Source organism: Puma concolor, chromosome D4, assembly GCF_028749965.1.
Source record: "Puma concolor isolate L17-30 chromosome D4, mPumCon1.1.hap2, whole genome shotgun sequence".
NCBI lineage: Eukaryota > Metazoa > Chordata > Mammalia > Carnivora > Felidae > Puma > Puma concolor.
The window spans coordinates 32,167,258-32,187,771 of NC_141679.1; the positions used below are offsets into that span (position 1 = coordinate 32,167,258).

Here is a 20,514-nt window from a genome sequence, read left to right on the forward strand (position 1 = left end):
AAAATACCCAAAGAACAAGATTTACGATAGATATAAATATGGATAATGCATTCTTAGATAATTCAGTAATTAGTTGATTAAAGCTTTGTCTTACCAAATACTGCTCTGGTTCATATTTTCTGTCATCTAACTTTCTTTTCTATTATTTTGAGCATGTCAATTACCATCTGATTGTTCATAAAACACATATGTTTTCTATCTCTCCACTATACTCTCAAACAAGGGAAGTAAGCAGGTGTCTGGAGTGTTTGGTGACTTCTGAATTAACACTGCTTGAAAAGAAAAGATTAAGTCTTTCATAAAAGGACAGACGCTAGCTCAACTAACCCTGTTTAAAATTAAAAATTTATCCTCAGGGTTGGGAATAAAATCTTAAACTCTGTAAGTGGATTCTTTAAGGATAAGGACTATGTTTTAATCTCTGGACCCCTACCAAGTTCCTGGTAGTATGCATAGCACACAGAGGACAGTGGGGAAATACAAGCCTTATGAATAAGACTTGAACCTATAACTAAGATACATACAGAAACTTATTTTATCTGTTGCACAGGCCTTCCAGAAGGTTGTTTTATTTTTTTCAAAAATGTTTATTTATTTTGAGAGAGAGCACACACACATGTGGGTGAGGTGGAGAGGGAGAGAGAAAATCCCAAGCAGGCTGCACACTGTCAGTGCAGAGCCTGAGAGGAGGCTTGATCTCAAGAATCGTGAGATCATGACCTGAGCCAAAATCAAGAGTTGGATGCTTAACCACCTGAGCCATCTAAGCGCCCCCAAAAGGTCGTTTTAATTTTTTAAAAGCTTTACATATGACTAAAGACGTGATTCCCCAACCACAGCTGAGATAGTTTTCAGTTTTGTTAACCAGTAGTTTACCAGAAAATCTAGAATAAGAAAATGATATATATAATGATGTAATTGTCAAAATTTAAGTATAATTAATTTTAAGGACAATTTAGAGATTATTGCAACCATATCTACAGGAAAAGCCATTAAATAAAGTTAATTAGGGCATATTCAGGACTCTGAAGGTATCTAATATTCTTTACACTCTAGTAAAATAGATTATGCACTCTCAACAGCTGGTTATAAAATAATTATGATTTGATGCTTCACTGTGAGCACATGGATATAGAAAACAGACAGGAGGGAAAAATCCCATAATCTTTCATTATAATAAAATTTGTTACAGGTGTTAGAAAGTGAGATTAAAATATAATAACCCTTGGCTGCATATTAAGGCTATACTACATGCAATTATGTTTTGGGGGTCCCGTATAAAGTCACATAACTTTTAAACATAATTTGACTATATTTTTCTATTTATCTGTTTCTACTCCTTACTGTGTCTTCACTTTTTAAGAATATATTACAGCATCTTTCTAAAAATGAATAAAGAAAATACATATACAATCATGTTATTTGTAATTTCATTTCCTATATAAAGGAAGGTAAAGGTAAATGGTGAATATACTTGAAAGAGGTCATAAATCATAATACATTGAAAACAGCTGGATATGAAGCTAAGGTCAAGAATATTTTTTAATTATCTGATGAATTACAAAGGGTAAATGTTAATACTAACATTCACAAGTTTCACCAAATGTGAGTCTGAATTAGAAGTATATGGTCTACTAAAAGTACTCTCAATTATGGGAGCGAGTATATGATTCCATTGATTTCTACCTAACTTTCAAAACATCAACTTATTTTCTCTCCATAATAAGTTGGCAGCAGCAGACAAAGCAAGGGAATAGGGCCCTTAGCAAATACAGGCTTATGCTGGGGTTTTGCAATTTCCACACAAATGACATTTGAGGCCAGATAATTTTTTATTGTGGGAGATTATCATGTGCATTATAGGATCATTATAATGTAGGATATTTTTAGCAGCATCACAGGCCTCTATCCATTAAGTGCCAGTACCACCCCTTCAACAACCAAAAATGTCTTTAGACATTGCCAAAAGTCTCCCAGGTGGGGAGAGGAATCATCTCTGATTGATAACCAGTGGCTTATACAGAACTCTGTGATCAAAAAAAGGGGTGTCACCATCTCTGATAAAAGCTTCTAATTTCTCTAACGTTTGGTCTTGTTAATGTACACCCTTTGGTTAGGCAAGAGAAATATTATTGTATGATGAATTTAAATTATCTTAAGAACATAATAAAGATTAATTTTATTCACTACTTGAAATTCCTTTCCAATTCTTAACATGTCTTTTTATATATTATAATCATTAGTCACATATCATTTTATATATTTAAAAAATTTAACATTTCACACATTATTTCCATGTAGTAACAATGACCTACAAATATTTTATTTTACTAGCTTTATGATACACTACTGTGTTAATACTGTTTGGTTAGACATCTTCCTACTGTTGGACATATAGGCTTTTTCCAAATTTCCACTATTAGAGGTAGTCTGCTCAACACACTATTGTGTAAATTGCTTTTGGAGATAGGGCATGAAATGGGGAAAGTAAAAGTTAAATTCCAAACAGGATTACAGGCTCAAATGGCAAGGCAGTTTTATAGCTTTTCTTATATATTGATCATGATATTTATCCTAAGTGTTGAGTTACTTAACTACTAAAAGAAAAGAAAAAAAAAAAAAGAAAAAGTCTTGTATTTTAAATTTTAGTTTCTCTATATTGATAAGGCTATCATTCATCACTATATAATCCAGACAAGGTTTCTTTTCTTATAAAAAAAATTTTTTTTTTTTTTTTGCCAAATTGTTCACACTTTTCCTTACACCCAGTTTCTATAGGGATCTTTCCTTATTGAAGAAAACTAGGTTGAAACCTCTTTGAAAATCTAAATTATGATCTAAAACATAAGGAAATTAGGGAGATATGAAAAAGAGAAAAAGGTCACATGAAAAACGCAAAATATAACCACTTCTGATATCAGCCTGGCAAAATTTTCCAATTTTGACTGTTCAAAATTTTGACTGAAAGCAATACTAATATATTTCAAATACAACAGGATCAGGCAAATTTATCAATAATCTGAGCTCTATCTTTCTGGAAAACTAATACATTTCCTCAATCTAAAAAGATATTTTCTGGGGCACCTGGGTGGCTCAGTTGGTTGAGCATCCAACTCTTGATTTTGGTTCAGGTCATGACCTCAGGGTTTGTGGGTTTGAGCCTTGTGTGCGTCAGGCTCTGCACTGACAGCATGGGGCCTGCTTGGAATTCTCTCTCTCCCTTGCTCTCTCTGCCCCTCCCCTTCTTCCTCTCTCTCAAAATAAATAAATATTTAAAAATTAAATAAGATAAAAATATAATTTCCAAATAGACAATGTGAATTTTATCTCTTGACTAAAAACACAAAATAAAAATAAAATGTTATGATTTTCTCCTTTAGCTCCCTGAAGAATCCTATGATCTAAACAATAATGAGGAAAACAAAATTTAAAAACTGTCAAACTATATACTTCTATTTATCTCAACCAGATGTCTCACTTTAAACAAATCTCAGGTAAATAATTAGGTATAACACTGCAGGATCTAAAGGATGTTGAAAGTTGCTTCCAAAATTGAAGTAATGGTATCAAGTGTGCTCAGACAAACTCAAGAAAATGAAAGCATTTTTCTCCTTACATTATTAACTATAAATGGAATTAGCTGTCTTACAAGAATGAGTAAACGATCCAGATTTTTAAAAGATTATAAACTATCTGAAGAGGCTCTGCAGAGAAGAAATCCTCTAAAGAAGTGAGGTGTTTGTATGAATCCATATTAAATCCTCTATCACATAAATATTTCTGTTTTTAAAAATGGCTTATGACAAATAAATGTCTATATGGAATAAATCCTCTTTGTTACTGGAGCATTATAGATATAAAAGCTGATGAGTAACAGAATTGTTTTGACTCTAAATACTATTTTAGTTTTGACAGTGATATCTTATGAAGATCAAAATTAATACTCTATTTGTCTGGCAATAGTGAAGGAAGTCCACAGGCAAGGAACCAGTGAAAATGGCTACCACCATCACCAAGTTCATGCATTTCTCATTATTAAGAAAGTCTCTCAGGTCCTTACTACAAGTCCAATTCTTATAAATATTGTTACTTCCTTTGTAATTCACAGTATATTAGCTAAGGCAAGTACATGGACAAACACAAGAAACAACAGGTTGACCAAGAAAAGATAACAAAAGCAAAAATACAAACACACACCTTCAAAATATGTAACATAAAGGTCTTTTGGTAAATGTTTAGAGTTATTGATATCAATACACTTTTAGGGTATCAGTATAATTATGGATATTCATAATGATCCTTGAATCATCAAAAAGTGTTAAAATTTTGTTGAATATAGTACAAGGAGGCAGGGAAATTTCTCATTAAATGATTAAAATAAGAAATTAAAAAGAAAGGAAGGAAGGAATTTAGTCCTAAAGTTTAGGTTTCAGTTACCTAGAAAATTCAGTTCAGTGAAACATCTTATTCCAAAATGATGCCAAATAAATTGATATTTAATATTAACATAAACATTCAATAAGGTTAGTTCCTATAACTAACATCTACCATACTCAATAATAGCTTGTATAGAAAAATAAGGAATGAGAGATAATAATAGTAAACTTTTATGGTCTATTGTTACCTTTATGCTGTGTGCCCATTTCACATGAAAACAACCTTTTAGGCAGTTTAAAGGGAAATAGCTCTTATGTTAGTAATCTCAGTAAGATTATCCCTACTAAGTACAGTCCCAAGAATTTCTATTTCTTGAAGAGCAGAAAACATATTTTAAAACTAATATGCAAATATTACGAGTCATAAACAAGTTAAAAATTTAGAGTCACAAAATTTAAAAATTAAACCCTGTATGTAACCTAAAACTATTTGATAAACATGCCTCCACAGACTACAATGTCAAAAATTTGTAATCTATACTTTCTTTTACCCTTCTACTTGTTCCTGTAAAGGAAGGCAATATGCATATACCTCCTACCACTAATGGAAGTGAGGTGGATGGCTTTACAGAAAACTCTAGGATACTTGCAGAAGTCTTTTTCTCTTACAATGCATGCTGTAAGTAAGTACGTAAATCAGTTATGCATAAAACTATTTATTGAAAACAACACCCTAATTTATAATATGGGAACAAGTTAAGAGGCATACATTATGTTTAACCATAGCATAAAAAACAATTAGCAAATTTACTTAACAGAATTCTATTTAGACTCATGAAGAACAGACAACTCACTAAAAATAAACAGCTTCTACAAAAACTATAGATAACACCCTGATTAAAAGACTATTCTTCCTATTAAAGAACAGAATTAGTCCTTTATGATCATATAACATCAGATATATTAAAAATAACTTTGCTGAGAAAATATTTTAATACAAATGTTGTTTGAAAAAACACCTGGTGTTTCACATCAACTACCCATATACCAAAGTGTGTATGTGTAGACACACACACACACACACACACACACACACACACACACACACACGTGTATACACACACAAGTGTATACACACACATACACACACACACACGAACACATAAGAATCTTATAAGGGTATAAACCATTTTTAATAGAAATATTTCTAAAAATAACAGTTTTCCACATTCTCAGATTGTATACTGAACATAATGTTTTTTTGTTAATTAATAGCTATCACTATGAACATTATCCTATCTCTTAGATTATATCGATATTCTCAGAGGTATCACTTGAAACTTCTGAATGCTTATGGCTGTTTTATGCCTCTGTTAAATAACCTCAGAAGGTTGTCCTTTAATGGCATTTAAGTCTCCTCCCTTCAGAGTGCTACCAATATGTTTCTCCTAAACAGCATACAAAATGACTACTACAAATCTGCTGATATGAAGCTTTGCTGTATGTATCACTATCCTTATTTTATACATAATTCTAGATTAACAGGTTCTGAGCAAACACCTAAAAGTGGCTTCATGGCATTCCTAAGCCATAAAAAAAAAGGTATTTTTAAAATAATGATTGATTTTCTCCAATGCTTAAAGCCTTCACATTTACTGGTGTATAACTGTGTTTCAAATATGTAATATCACTGAACTATTAATGCCAGTTAAGCAAGTATCACTGATTTAATAAATAACATAAATGAGTATTTTACCAAGTGTTGAGTGAATATTCTTTTCTTTATATTCTCTCAAGAACTATAAAAAATGAAGGTAAAATTGTGAATTTAGAATATATAAAGTTTAAAAAAGACTTTAACTGATAAAGGTGTTTTAAAAGACATACTGGTAAGTATGTTTCAAAAACATCTGGGGCAGGATTAAAAATTTATATATTATTTATGTCACAGTTAATTAAAATTTTTATGTTAATAAGCAATAATCTTCCATTAAAAGCATATAATTATTAATTAAGAATATCTGCAAGGCAAGCGTTACCCTAAAAACTACCAGTCAGCAAACAACCAACCAGTATATTGGGAAATATTCTAAAACTATACCTGATATAAACCAGGCAAACAAAATTTAATTTACTTGCCCTGGTACCATTTTTCTCTATGAAAAATGAAAACCAGACCACACAGAAGAAATAAAAGGAACAATGTTTCTATTTTTCATTGCAAATTTTTATGTAACCCAGAAAAACAAGATTAAAAAAGAAAGCTTTAGAAAAAAGCAGGAATAAATTTTAATGCTAAAAATAATAGATAGAACTTTTGGATCAACACCTACCGATTTTTTTCTACTGTTTTCCAGATCTTTGAGTTCATTCTCGATTTTTGTGATTAATTCCCTGAGTTCATCAAGATTAGTGCAAATAAGCTAAAATAAAACACAAAAACACAGCTTGATAACACATAATATAAAACACCCAAAATGTGGTAACAGAAGTTGATTTAACATACACTAAATTCACAATTATTTGTATTTGTAATAGTAAAAAGCAAAAAAAATCCCACAGTTTATATTTTAAAATATATCACTTGTTATAATGTATGAACTTCAGGCATAGCATAAAAATAACTGAAATTTCAACCCTGGTGGTTTCATACCACACCCCTCTGTTCTCAGCTTGCTTTATAATCCAGGTACTTTCTTAACGTTATCAACTTTCAGCCCAGAATGACAAAGATCTGGAAACTCACCCTATAATTCACAGATTACTGAATCACCTTTAAGAAATGCTTTATCAGGCAGTATCCTAGTTGATGAATAAATGCATCCCTGGAGAAATGTCATTATACCTTTGCTCTAGTTTGCTAACTATATGATCAAACTAATTGTATTATGGTTGGGACTGCCAAGAAAGAAGGATTTCCACTATATGTAATACATATATTCAAAGAAATAAATGACATTAAGTACACATTCTTAATATGATCTTGTAGTCTTTAATAAAATCATCTCCATAGACAGCATCTATTTCTTTTCATAATTATATGGAAATATAATTTTACTTCACCTTGGTTAAGATTGACAAATGGCCAAAATAATTGGTTTTTAGTTATGAATAATCAAACTAGTTTGGCTTAACTACTAAAAGCTTTAAACAGTGAAGTGTCTGGGACACCTGGGCGGCTCAGTAGGTTAAGTGTCTGACTTCAGCTTAGGTCATGAATTCAAGCCCCGCATTAGGCTCTGTCCTGACAGCTCAGAGCCTGGAGCCTGCTTGGATTCTGTGTCTCCCTCTCTCTGCTCCTCCCCCGCCTGCATTTTGCGCCTCTCTCTCTCTCAAAAATAAATAAACATTAAAAAATAAGTAAAAAACAGTGAAGTGTCAGCAAAAATATTAACAACTACATTTTAGTTCTTGTAAAATTATACTGAGTTTTTCCCAATATATTTAACTTTTCCCTAAAATAATTTAAGCCCATATTTTAAAAAATCTATTATAAAAAAGAAATGTTTCTAAAACAACTGCAACTACATAAAGAGGAAAAGTTTTAGGTTAATGAAAGTCTTGTAATGTTTATACTGCATGATAATTTAAAAGAAATACTACACTTATAAAGCTATTAATTCACCATAAGTTTTTATCAGCCCAAATTTGTTATATTCATTAATTTCTGTGTAAGGATACTGTTTTCCTAAAAGGCATATATTTTGTAAAAAAAACCCAAAAAACAACAACAAAAGAAAAGTGGGTTACAACAAGATTATTCCTAGTGATAACTGTGTGACAAAAATGGGAAAGTAGGACCCCTTTAAACTTCATTATTAGGTTAAGCCATATGAAATCACTGATATGCCCTTGATCTACCTAAATGGCAATATAGTTAAATCTAACAGACTAAGAAAAAATCACACATATTATAAATTATAATTAGTATTAACAATTATTATTAGAAATGCTACATACTTTCAAACACACAGAACTGATGAAGAGAAAATATGCATTTAAGTAACTCAAATAATTTCAAGGGTATAAAACACAATGATGTAGTAGGACAGTGCTGCTAATATTTTATTATAAACTACACATTCCCATTTGCCAAATCTAGAGTCCTGGAAGAAATGCTAATAGGCAGTGGACTGGACAACTATGTGAGTGCCTCTAAAATTTGATAATGTCTTCAACTTCTATTCCATTTATAAAGCTTCATTGTTGGTCCTACACCAGGTTTTTAGTAACTACTCACTCAGTGGTAACTAAACTTCCCATTGTAAAATCTGCTATTCTGACTAACATGTCAAATTTGCCCCAGAGCTTACAGATGGGTTACATGCCTTTTCACTGAACTTCGTGCAGTAGTTAATATCACAGAACAGATTTCTCATTTGCACACATGGCAAAGCACAGAGGAATTTTCACCTGCATCTTAGGTGTCTCATTATACAAGGAATAAGGGTACATTTTGCATATATAGTTTGTAGAAACTTACAGTAACAATGAAAACATGCACCCCGACAACCAGACACACTCTAAGAAACTTAAAATCTTTCAGTTCATAGGAATCAACAAATACTTAATATTCCATTTAAAGGAACACAGTTTTGAAGTCAAACTATGAATATTATGAATATATTAAAATAGTATTTCGAAGTGGCTTACCAGCTTAGTAAGTTGTATACAAAAGTCAATGCTTCTCAGACTTTAATGTGCATAAGAATCACCTGGGAATCTTGTTAAAATGAAGTTTTTGATTTAATGGGTCTGAGGTGGGACCTGAGATTCTGCATTTCTAACAAGTTTCCAGGTATGGGCTACATACAGATCATACTTTTGAGCAGTAAGGTTCTAAATGATTAAGAATTCCAAATCTTCATTCTGGTACTACAGAGTTCATAATAAACAACTAGCTTAACCAAACTCCCCTTACCCCCAAGTCCCCTGTAACCCTATAATAGATAAACGTATTTATTATCTTCTTGCTAAACCCCCAAAACAAGACTAAATGCACATCCAAATATAAGGCTCAAACATCAAATTCCCATATAATACACTAGGATACATAGTCCTGAGCTCTCTTTCTTCTTGAACAGTTAATTTTCACTAAACAAGTACCATAAAAATCAACTGATAAACTCAAATCCAAATCAACATAAACCTGTTAGTATAGCTTACTGAGTAAAGCAAGACACTGAAAATGCCTAGATGAGTCGTCAGACTCCATAAACACAAAGGTTTGGTCCTAGCCTTTCCACTGGTTGTTAAAAAGATTACACATGCAAGTCTTTGCACCCCGGTGAAAATGCCCTCTAAATCACCAGTGATCAAAAGGAGCAGGTATCAAACACACTAAAATGTGGCTCATGATGCCTTCTTTAACCACAACCCCACAGGATACAGCAGTGATAAAAATTAAGCCATGAACGAAAGTTAGACTAAGCTATATTAAACAGGGTTGGTAAATTTTGCTCCAGCCATGGTGGTCATATGATTAACCCAAATTAATAGACTTAGGGTGTAAAGTGTGTTAAAGAGAACCCTGCACTAAAGTTAAATCTTAACTAGGCTGTAAAAAGCTACAATTAATATAAAAATAAGTCACAAAAATGACTTTAATTCCTCCTGTTACACTATAGGTAAGGCCCAAACTGGGATTAGATACCCCACTATGGGTGCTTTATATCCCTCTAGAGGAGCCTGTTCTGTAATCGATAAACCCCAATATACCTCAGTACCTCTTGCCAATTCAGTCTATATATTGCCATCTTCAGCAAACCCTGCAAAGAAAGAAAAGTAATAACAACTATCATATATCAAAAAGTTAGGTCAAGGTGTAACTCATGAGGCAGGAAGAAATGGGCTACATTTTCTACGTAAAAACACAATTCCCTATGAAAATTCTTATGAAACTGAGAACTAAAGGAGGATTTAGTAGTAAATTAAGAATAGAGAGCTTAATTGAATTGGGCCACGAAGAAAGCACACACTACCCGTCACTCTCAAGTGACATAAACCTAAAGACAACTTATTCAAATAACAAAAACACAAGAGGAGATAAGTCATACCAAGGTAAGCATACTGGAAAGTATGCATGGATAAACCAAGATGTAGCTTAAAGCATCTGGCTTACACCCAGAAGATTTCACATCAAATGATCATCTTGAACCAAAGCTAGCCAAAACAACCAAAAACTCAACTAACACGAAACAACCAAAACATTTAATAAATTCTTACAAGTATAGGATAGAGAAATTTAAATTGGCGCTATAAAGAAAGTACTATAAGGGAACAATGAAAGAAAAATTAAAAATACTAAACAGCAAACATTACCCCTTTGTACATTTTGCTTAATTAACTAGAATAACCTAACAAAGAGAAGTTAAGCTAGTCCTCCCCAAACCAGACAAGCTACCTATGAACAACCTGTGTAGAATAAACTCATCTATGTTGCAAAATAAGTGAGAAGATTTGTAGGTAGAGGTGAAAAGTCTAAGGAGCCTGGTGATAGCTGGTACCCAGAAGAGAATCTTAGTTCAACTTTAAGCTTCCCTAAAAACCTAAAAATTCTAATATAAGTTTAAAATATATCTAAAAAGTTACAGCTTTTTAGAAAAAAATACAACCTTGTTTAGAGAATAAGCATAAACACAACCATAACTGGCCTAAAGGCAGCCATCAATTAAGAAAGCATTAAAATCATCTTAATACCAAAATATGCAACCAACTCCTAATTTAACACTGGGTTAATCTATTTAACAATAGAAGCAACAATGCTAATACTTGTCCTTGCATAAACTTATATCAGAGCAGATAACACAGTTAACAATAAGATAAAATAATCCAGCTATAAACTAATTATCAAACTAATTGTTGACACAACACAGGCACACAACTAAGGAAACATTAAAAGAAGTAAAAGGAACTCAAACACAAACCCCACCTGTATACCAAAAACATCACCTCTAGCATTTCTAGTATTAGAGGTACAGCCTGCCCAGTGACGTTTGTTAAACGGCCGCAGTATCCTGATCTAAATGGCTGTGGTATCCTGATCATGCAAAGGTAGCATAATCATTTGTTCTCTAAATAGGGACTTGTATGAATGGTCACATGAGGGTTTTGCTGTCTCTTACTTCCAATCCATGAAACTGACCTTCCCGTGAAGAGGCGGGAATATAATAATAAGATGAAAAACCCTAGGGAGCTTTAATTAACCAGTCCAAAGAAATCAACTCAATTCAACCAACAGGGACAATACATGGACTGACAATTTAAGTTGGGGTGACCTCGGAGAATAAACAACCTCTGAGGGTCTGAAATCTAGACCAACTAGTCAAAAGTATTACATCACTTATTGATCCCAAAACTTGATCAGTGGAACAAGTTACCCTAGGAATAACAGCACAATACTATTTTAGAGTTCATATTGACAATAGAGTTTACAACCTCGATGTTAGATAAGGACATTCCGATGGTGCAGCAGCTATCAAAGGTTCATTTGTTCAACAATTAAAGTCCTATGTGATCTGAGCTCAAATTGGAGCAATGCGGGTTGGTTTCTATTAAACAATTTCTCCCAGTATGAAAGGACAAGAGAAATGAGGCCTACTTCACATAAAGTGCCTTAAACTCATTAGATGATATAATCTCAATCCAGACTTTGTTAACTTCCACTGCCCAAGAATCCGGGTTTGTTAGGGTGGCAGAGCTGGTAACTGCATAAAACTTAAACCTTTATAATCAGAGGTTCAACTCCTCTCCCTAACATGTTTGTAATTAACATCTTTTCACTGAACGTCCCAATCCTCCTTGCAGTAGCTTTCCTAACACGAGTAGAATGTAAAGTATTAGGATATATACGACTTCACAAAGGACCAAACATCTTAGGAACATACAGGCTACTGCAACCTACTGCAGATGCGGTGAAACTTTTTAATAAGAGCCCCTGCAACCCCTCACATCTTCCATATCTACATTTATTATAGCACCCATTTTAGCCCTCTCACTCGCCCTAACCATCTGAATCCCCCTGCCAATACCATATCCACTCATCAACATAAATTTAGGAGTATTATTTATACTAGCTATGTCAAGTCTTGCCATTTACTCAATCCTATGATTACGCCTTAATCAGAGCCCTGTGGGCCATAGCTCAATTTCATACAAAGTTACATTAGCAATAATCCTATCAGTACTGCTAATAAATGGATCCTTTACACTATCAATGCTAATCATCACTCCCTTTATGACCTTTAGCCATGATCTGATTCATCTCAACCCTAGCAGAAACTAATCGGGTTCCCTGTGACTTAACAGAAGGAGAATCAGAACTTGTATGTGGGTTTAACATTGTGTATGCAACAGGTCCCTTCACCCTATTTTTCCTAGCAGAATACACCAACATCATCATAATGAACATCCTCAATCTTATTTTTCGGAGCATTCCACAGCCCATATTTACCAGAATTATACAGAGTCAACTTTACTGTTTAAACCTATTCCTGACAATTACCTTTTTATGAATTCGAGCATCCTATCCATAATTCCAATATGACCAACTAATACATTTATTAGGAAAAGAACTTCCTACCCCTCACACTGACCCTATGTATATGACATGCATCACTACCTATTATTATACCAAGCATTCCACCCCAAACGTAAGAAATATGTCTGATAAAAGAGTTACTTTGATAGAGTAAGTAATAGAGGTTTGAATCCCCTTATTTCTAGAATTATAGGAATCGAACCTAGTCTTAAGAATTCAAAACTCTTCATGCTACATTATACCATATTCTATAGTAAGGTCAGCTATACCTTACAGCCTGGGGTATCAGGCCCATACCCCAAAAATGTTGACTTATACCCTTCCTGTACTAATAAAACCCCCTATTCTTATTATTACAACAGTCATCTCAGGAACTATAATTTTAATAATAAACTCTCAGTGATTAATAATCTGAATCGGCTTCAAAATAACTATGCTAGCTATCATCCCTATCTTTATAAAAAAAAATTCAGAGGCACCTGCACGACTCAGTCCGTTAAGTGTCTGACTTCAGTTCAGGTCATGATCTCACAGTTCGTGGGTTCAAGCCCCGCATCAGGCTCTGTGCTGGCAGCATGGGGCCTGGAGCCCGCTTCCAGTTCTATATCTCCCTCTCTTGCTGCTCCTCCCCTGCTCATGCTCTGTCTCTCTCTCTCTCTCTCAAAAATAAACATTAAAATAAATTAAAAAAAAATTCAACTCACAAGCCAAAGAAGCATCTACAAAATACTTTTTAACACAAGCAACCACATCCATACCCTTAACAATAGGAATTATCATCAACCTACTATACTCCGGGCAGTAACATAAAAAAACCCTCAATCCTATAGCACTGACTATAATAACTGTTGCCTTAACAATAAAACGGGGGTTAATCCCATTTCACTTTTGAGTACCTAAAGTTGCACAGGAAATCTATCTTCAGGCCTAATTCTGCTAACATGACAAAAAATTGCACCACTATCCACCTGTATCAAATCTCACTTGCCATCAATCTCAATCTACTTCTAACAATAGCCATCACATCCGTCCTAATTGGAGGCCGAAAAGGACTTAATCAAACATAACTACGAAAAATCCTAGTATATTCCTCAATTGTCCATATAGGATGAATAACAGTCATTATACTATACAGGCCCACAATAATTTTAAACCTAGTAATTTATATCATAATAACACTCACTACCTTCATACTATTTATACATAGCTCAGGCATAACAACATTATCACTATCCCATACATGAAACAAAGCACCCCTAATCACCTCACTCATCCTAGTGTTAATACTATGACTAGGAGGCCTTCTACCACTCCTAGGGTTTATCCCAAAGTGAAAAACCATTCTAGAAATTAAAAACATGAAATTATTATATCTACACTATTAGCCTTCACAGCACTCCTCAACCTATATTGTTATATACGACTAACATATGTCACAGTACTGTTTCCCTCAACAAATAACATAAAAATAAAATGACAATTTGAAGCACAAAAAGATAAACTTCCTGCGCCCACTTATTGTAATCTTGACTATGCTACTCCCACTTATACCAATAATATCTATTCTGGACTAGGAGTTTAGGTTAAAATAGACCAAGGGTGTTCAAAGCCATAAGTAAATTACATCAATTTAACTGCTGCATATTTAACCTTAAGGACCGCAAGAATGTATCTTACATTAATTTACCGTAAATCAAACACTTAATTAGCTAAGCCCTTGACAAATTGGTGGGCTTCCATCCCATGAAATTTTAGTCAACAGCTAACTAATCAACTGGCTTCAATCTTCTCCTGCTATCTAGGGAAAAAAAAGGCAGGAGAAGCTCTGGTAGATTTGAAACTGCTTTTTTTTTTTTTTTTAATAATAATAGCATTTATTGAGCATGTAGTATATGTCAGGCAATATCCTGAGTGGTTTTTTTTTTGTTTTTATTTATTTATTTATTTAATATATGAAATTTATTGTCAGATTGGTTTCCATACAACACCCAGTGCTCATCCCAAAAGATGCCCTCTTCAATACCCATCACCCACCCTCCCCTCCCTCCCACCCCCCATCAGCCCTCAGTTTGTTCTCAGTTTTTAAGAGTCTCTTATGCTTGGCTCTCTCCCACTCTAACCTCTCTCTCTTTTTTTTTTGAAACTGCTTCTTTGAATTTGCAATTCAACATGCTATTTCACCACAGAGCCTGGCAAAAAGAGGACTTAAGCCTCTGTTCTTAAAGTCTAATGCTTTCCTCAGGCATTTTACCTATGTTCATAAACCCCTGATTGTTTTCCACTAATCACAAAGATATTGGCACTCTTTACCTTTTATTCAGTGCTTAAGCACTCTTTACCTTTTATTCAGCGTAGTAGGGACTGCCCTTAGCCTTCTAATTAGTGCCGAACTTGGACAACCTAGCACCTTACTAGGAGATGATCAAATTTATAATGTAATTGTCACAGCCCATGTAAATGTAATAATCTTTTTTATGGTCATGCCTATTATAATTGGGGGTTGGGGAACTGATTAATACCTCTGGTAATCGGAGCACCAGAAACAGCATTCCCTCAAATAAATAATATGAGCTGTTGACTACTTCCCCCATCCTTCCTACTACTACTTGCATCCTCAACAGAAGCTGGTGCAAGGAACGGTTTATCCCCCTCTGGCCAGTAAGCCCATATAGGAGTGTCCTTGAATATGAAGATCAAAAAGACTAATTTCCAAATAGCGGATGAAATACTGAATTAAGTGCACGATGGTAAGATAAATGTTCCTTAAATGACAGGACTCTTCAACATAAATTTGTTGAATTTGAGGGTGAAAATAATTTTAGCAATATTTACTTTGAAGTTATCTTAAAATGAATTAATAGCTACATAACAATTTACAGTCTCTTTCTATACTAACTCTCTACAAATAGATATATACCTAATGCAGATACTCAAAATATATAGTCAAGTTAAGCTCCGAGAAAATTCATGTATAGGAACATACATAATTTTGTTACTAATACTGAAAGAAAAAATACTCTGATTAATGCCAACTCTGCCTTATATACCCTCTATTCCTTCTCTTTTTATATAATATGGCATATGTGTGGCCTTTAAACTCAACTTCAAATGGTGTTTTTAAAACAGAATCAATAAATAAAGTTCACCTATTAAGGAGAACAGATGCATTTTTTGAACAAAGCAAAACATCTTATCAAAGCCTCCATTACCTTGAATTAGAAAAATGTTATCTGAGGCTCAGGGCTTCCAGGGATGAAAAACAAAAGCTCCATAGCAGCTCAGATTACAGTTGGGTCACACTGCCAATACTCACGAGACAAGATTTTCAGTCATACTGCAGAAGTTACGAAAGAGTTTGATCCCCCAAGGAAAACCTCTTGAAAGCTGTCACACTCTCCCTCAAGATAACTTTTCACTTAAGGCCAATCCATGAGAGCCACAAAATCATAAATCTTAGAACAGAAAGGACTAAAAACATGTAATTTTTAGACTAAAAAGGTGTATCTCCAGTTCACATACAAACTAATTAAAACTAACAGAGGTAACCTAAGATGACACACTGGTAGAAGAGACCATAGAACGTAGGACTCATCCACTTCCTACTATATTATATTATATTCTTTAAGGGATCTTTCCAAACAAAACAAAATAAAAAATCTAATAACAATTGAATATGTATTATAGTTTTAAGTTTAATTTATCCCTAAGCTTTGATTTCTATTAAATGTTAAATATTAAAAGGTCTCCTCTTCAACTCAGAAAGTAGGAATGTGTATATACAGCGGGGGAGGGGAGGTCCAGTAGAGATCAAAAGAATTCTGATATGATCACATATCAGAAAAACAACATAATAAATCATTCCTTACTTTATCATTACTTCAAGCTAGAAATTATGCCTTTGGGTATAAACTCAATAGGTATGAGAGGTATTTTCTTTATTTGTTCCAAAAAGAGCATAAGGCAGCATACAAAACTAAAGCAATATAATAAATCACATTAAACAGCAAAGGGAAAACAATGCAGGAGTCAAAATGAGTAGGCCCAAACTGGATCTCTCATTCACTACCATTCTAATAAAACAAACCTACACTTCATTCTAAAAATTATAAGCAAAACACTAAATTCATGGTATAAATTCAAATTTCATATTGTATTTAAACTAAAATTATAATGTGGTGACTGGGTGGCTTAGTTGGTTAAGCATCAGCACAGAGCCTGCTTCGGATCCTCTGTCCCCCCTTCTCTGCCTCTCTCTCTCTCTCTCTCTCTCTCTCAAAAATAAATAAACTTTTAAAAATAAATAAACTAAAATTATGTTAACATCTTAAAATATGAGGACAGAAAATTTCTTCTCATTTCTTATGATCACCATACTATCAAGAATGACTGCTTCAAAACCTGCAAATAGGATATCATATGTGATGTGAAAAATAAGTCTGATTAACAAAGTATTTGTATTAATGAGATATGTTTCTCTCAATGCACAATATTTAAAAATGGAAAGAATTTTAAGAGGAAAGTAAAACCCATACTTTTAAAAGTAAAAAAGCTGAAGTTAAAAATATTTAAGAGGTAGCAATTTAAAATAATATAATCAAAATAAAATAATATAATCAAAATAATCCTTAACACAGTGAAGCAGGTGAACTCTAATTTTGGTCTCAATTTGTTATACTAAGGGTCTCAATTTGTTACTTTATTTCATATCCTTTAGTTTCTCCATTGGTTAAATATAGTATGGTTAACATACCTGTGAAAATTATAGTTTTTTATATTTTAAAAAGTTTTAAACTTTTTCACAGGTATGTTAAGGATCTGAGTTTATGCTTATGTTTAAAAATACTACCACTATGTAAGTCCTAGTCAGCAGCTGGATTCTGGATTTCCTCTATAAACCAGCCTTTAGAATAAACCACACATATAGAACAGGATCAAGTATAAACTACATGAAAGATTTTGGTTACCAATGAAAAGCAAAGACATGGCAACTAAAGCTCTTACATTATTTTAAAATTTTACTGAGACTTGACACAGTTTTAAAAATACTTCCTATGACTCTGTTATAACTGTTCAAAAAGAGAATTCACATACTAGATTTCTCTCTCAAATAAACAAATTAAAAGGCTTTGGCAAATATTAATTTTATTAAGAAAATTGATATTTACTTTTCAGTTTAACAGTCTTATATTACAAAACTGACAAAATAGAATTTTAGTCAATTTAATAAAGTCATAAGCAATTGTTCAATATGACTTAAAAGTTTAAATCACCAACATGCTAAATACTAAAAATAAAAATATTTCCTAATTTTTTTGCACCTATTGCTAAATTAAAAAACCCCAAAATTTCCCAATAAGCCAACTATATAATCACCATAACCCTATAGTGGGTAAGCATAAATTTTTCCCCTGATTAAATCTAATGATGCAAATATTACTTGGTTTTTCACTTTTCAAATTCTTGTAGGCTTAATCATAACATTTCATGATTTATAAAATATGACCAAATCTGAGATTTATTGCAAAGTCTTTATGTGGTAAAAGTCAGTAATAGATGCTTTTAAGCCAATTCTTAATTGATTTTCCTACTCATAACACTGTACTTATGTCTAAATAATCTGGCATGCTTATTTGAAAAATAAATAAGAAAGAATACATAAAACAGTTAACTCTCTCATTTAATTCTCACAAGAACCCTATAAGTAGGTACTATTGTTACCCCATTATACAGATGAGGAATTGAAAAGCACAAAGAGGTTAAGGTTACAGAGTTAGTGGTAAAGCTGGCATTAGAACCTATATAGCCTGGTTCCAGAATCCATGCTTAACCACTATGCACATTACTGGTACCCACCTAGATCCACTGAATCAAGAATGAAATCTTGGTGCATAAAACCCAGGAATTTTCATTTTTAATAAAGGTATCACATTATTTTTATACTATCTAAAGTATGAGAACCACTGACATAACCCTTAAGAACAAGTGACACAGATGTGGTTAGTCTCTTTATAATACACACACAAAAATCAATCCAATCCACTATTTGAATATCTATAGTGTATACCTTAAATAAAGGTAGGATAATTCTTTTCTTAAACTGAGATATAGATACTAGGTGTAAATATAAGTAAACATGAAGCAAACAGGCAATGTTAATTTCCAGATTTAAAAAAAGTCAACAGAAACACCGTCGAATTAAAAAGTAGTTGAGGTCGGGGTGCCTGGGTGGCTCCAGTCGGTTAAGCATCTGACTCTTGGTTTCAGCTCAGGTCACGATCTCACTGTTTGGTAAGTTCAAGCCCCACAGCCAGCTCTGCACTAATGATGCAGACCCTACTTGGGATTCTCTGTCTCCCTCTCTCTCTGCCCTTCCCCCACTCATGCTGTCTCTGTCTCTCGAAATAAATAAATAAACTTAAAAAAAAAAGTAGCTGAGGTCAAAACAGGATTTACTTTTTTAATTCATAGGACTTATCAAGAAATAAACTTTACAATTTAATCCCTGGACACATTTTTCTCTTAGCATGTTTTATTGTCTATTTAAAGATGGACTAATCCTTATACAAATTAAGTCAGGTTTTGCAAAAGGGATCCAATCTCTATCTACTAACAGCTTCATTACTTTCAGTAATAAAATATTTTAGAATAAATGTGGTGAAGAAAATCTCCCAGCGAAACCATTTTAGAAATTATTTTTATGTTTAATACTAGAAATGGGATATTTAAAGAACTTGGATAAAATGAATTTTTATTTTATTTTATTTTTATTTTATTTTATTTATTATATTTATTTTATTTTTATTTGCAGAATCTGAGGTGCTAAATGACATATTGCTAGAACTTCTGGGAAAGAAATAAATTCACTTCTTTATTATATAATAATCAGTTTCTTACATGTGGGGAACTTCAAAGAAAAAAAATTCTACATAAAGTTATTTTGAAAGGCAAAACTATAGGTTTTGTCTGTAACAACAAAGTTTACTAGTGACTAATACTGTCTTATCTCCTGTTCTTTGCTTATTTGAAGCAAATGACCTTTTTCCTGGGAGACAGCTATCAATTTCATGGGATAATACCATGGTATTCATATTATAAACTAGGCATAAGAACCACTGCTTTCATAAGCCTATTGCCCATCCTAGCGCCCTCCCCCCCCCCCAGCCCCCCACACACACTAGGACACCTTAAGAACCAGGAAGGGGATATATATATAACATAATAAAACATAACATAATTAATATAATATTTATTTTAAACGGCTCAATTTGGCAAAACATGTACTCTGACCTTAAGTTTCTGAGAGTGGTAAGCAAATGGTCAGTAACTGACAAAGCATCACTTAGTATTGTGCTTTTCAAGATTTTTTGCTCTACCCATGGTCAAAAATATATTTTACAGTGCAAGCAAGTACAATAAACACAAGACCAAAACCAAAGTTTCATGAAATGATATTACCCTTACTGTATTTGACACATTCATAATTTCTTTTCTATTTTAACTGTTAGCTTATAAAAGGAATGGTGGTCATATAATCTGCTAGATTAATTTCATGCCTCACTAATGAATACCATTTGCAATTTTAAAAATACTATGCTATCT

At 33.0% G+C, this 20,514-nt stretch overlaps 1 protein-coding gene across 2 annotated transcripts in view; it reads right to left on the reverse strand.

Annotated features, from left to right (window-relative positions):
• The window catches only part of BRD10 (bromodomain containing 10), a 134,060-nt gene that overhangs the window by 36,586 nt on the left and 76,960 nt on the right, over positions 1-20,514 (reverse strand). Inside the window, exon 6 of one of the 2 annotated variants that reach the window (XM_025927397.2) lies at positions 6,710-6,799. The exons of the other annotated variant lie outside the window; for it this stretch is intronic. Within the exon in view, the coding sequence (XP_025783182.1) occupies positions 6,710-6,799 (90 nt within the window). The remainder of the gene's footprint in view (positions 1-6,709; positions 6,800-20,514) is intronic. 2 annotated transcript variants of the gene reach the window in all.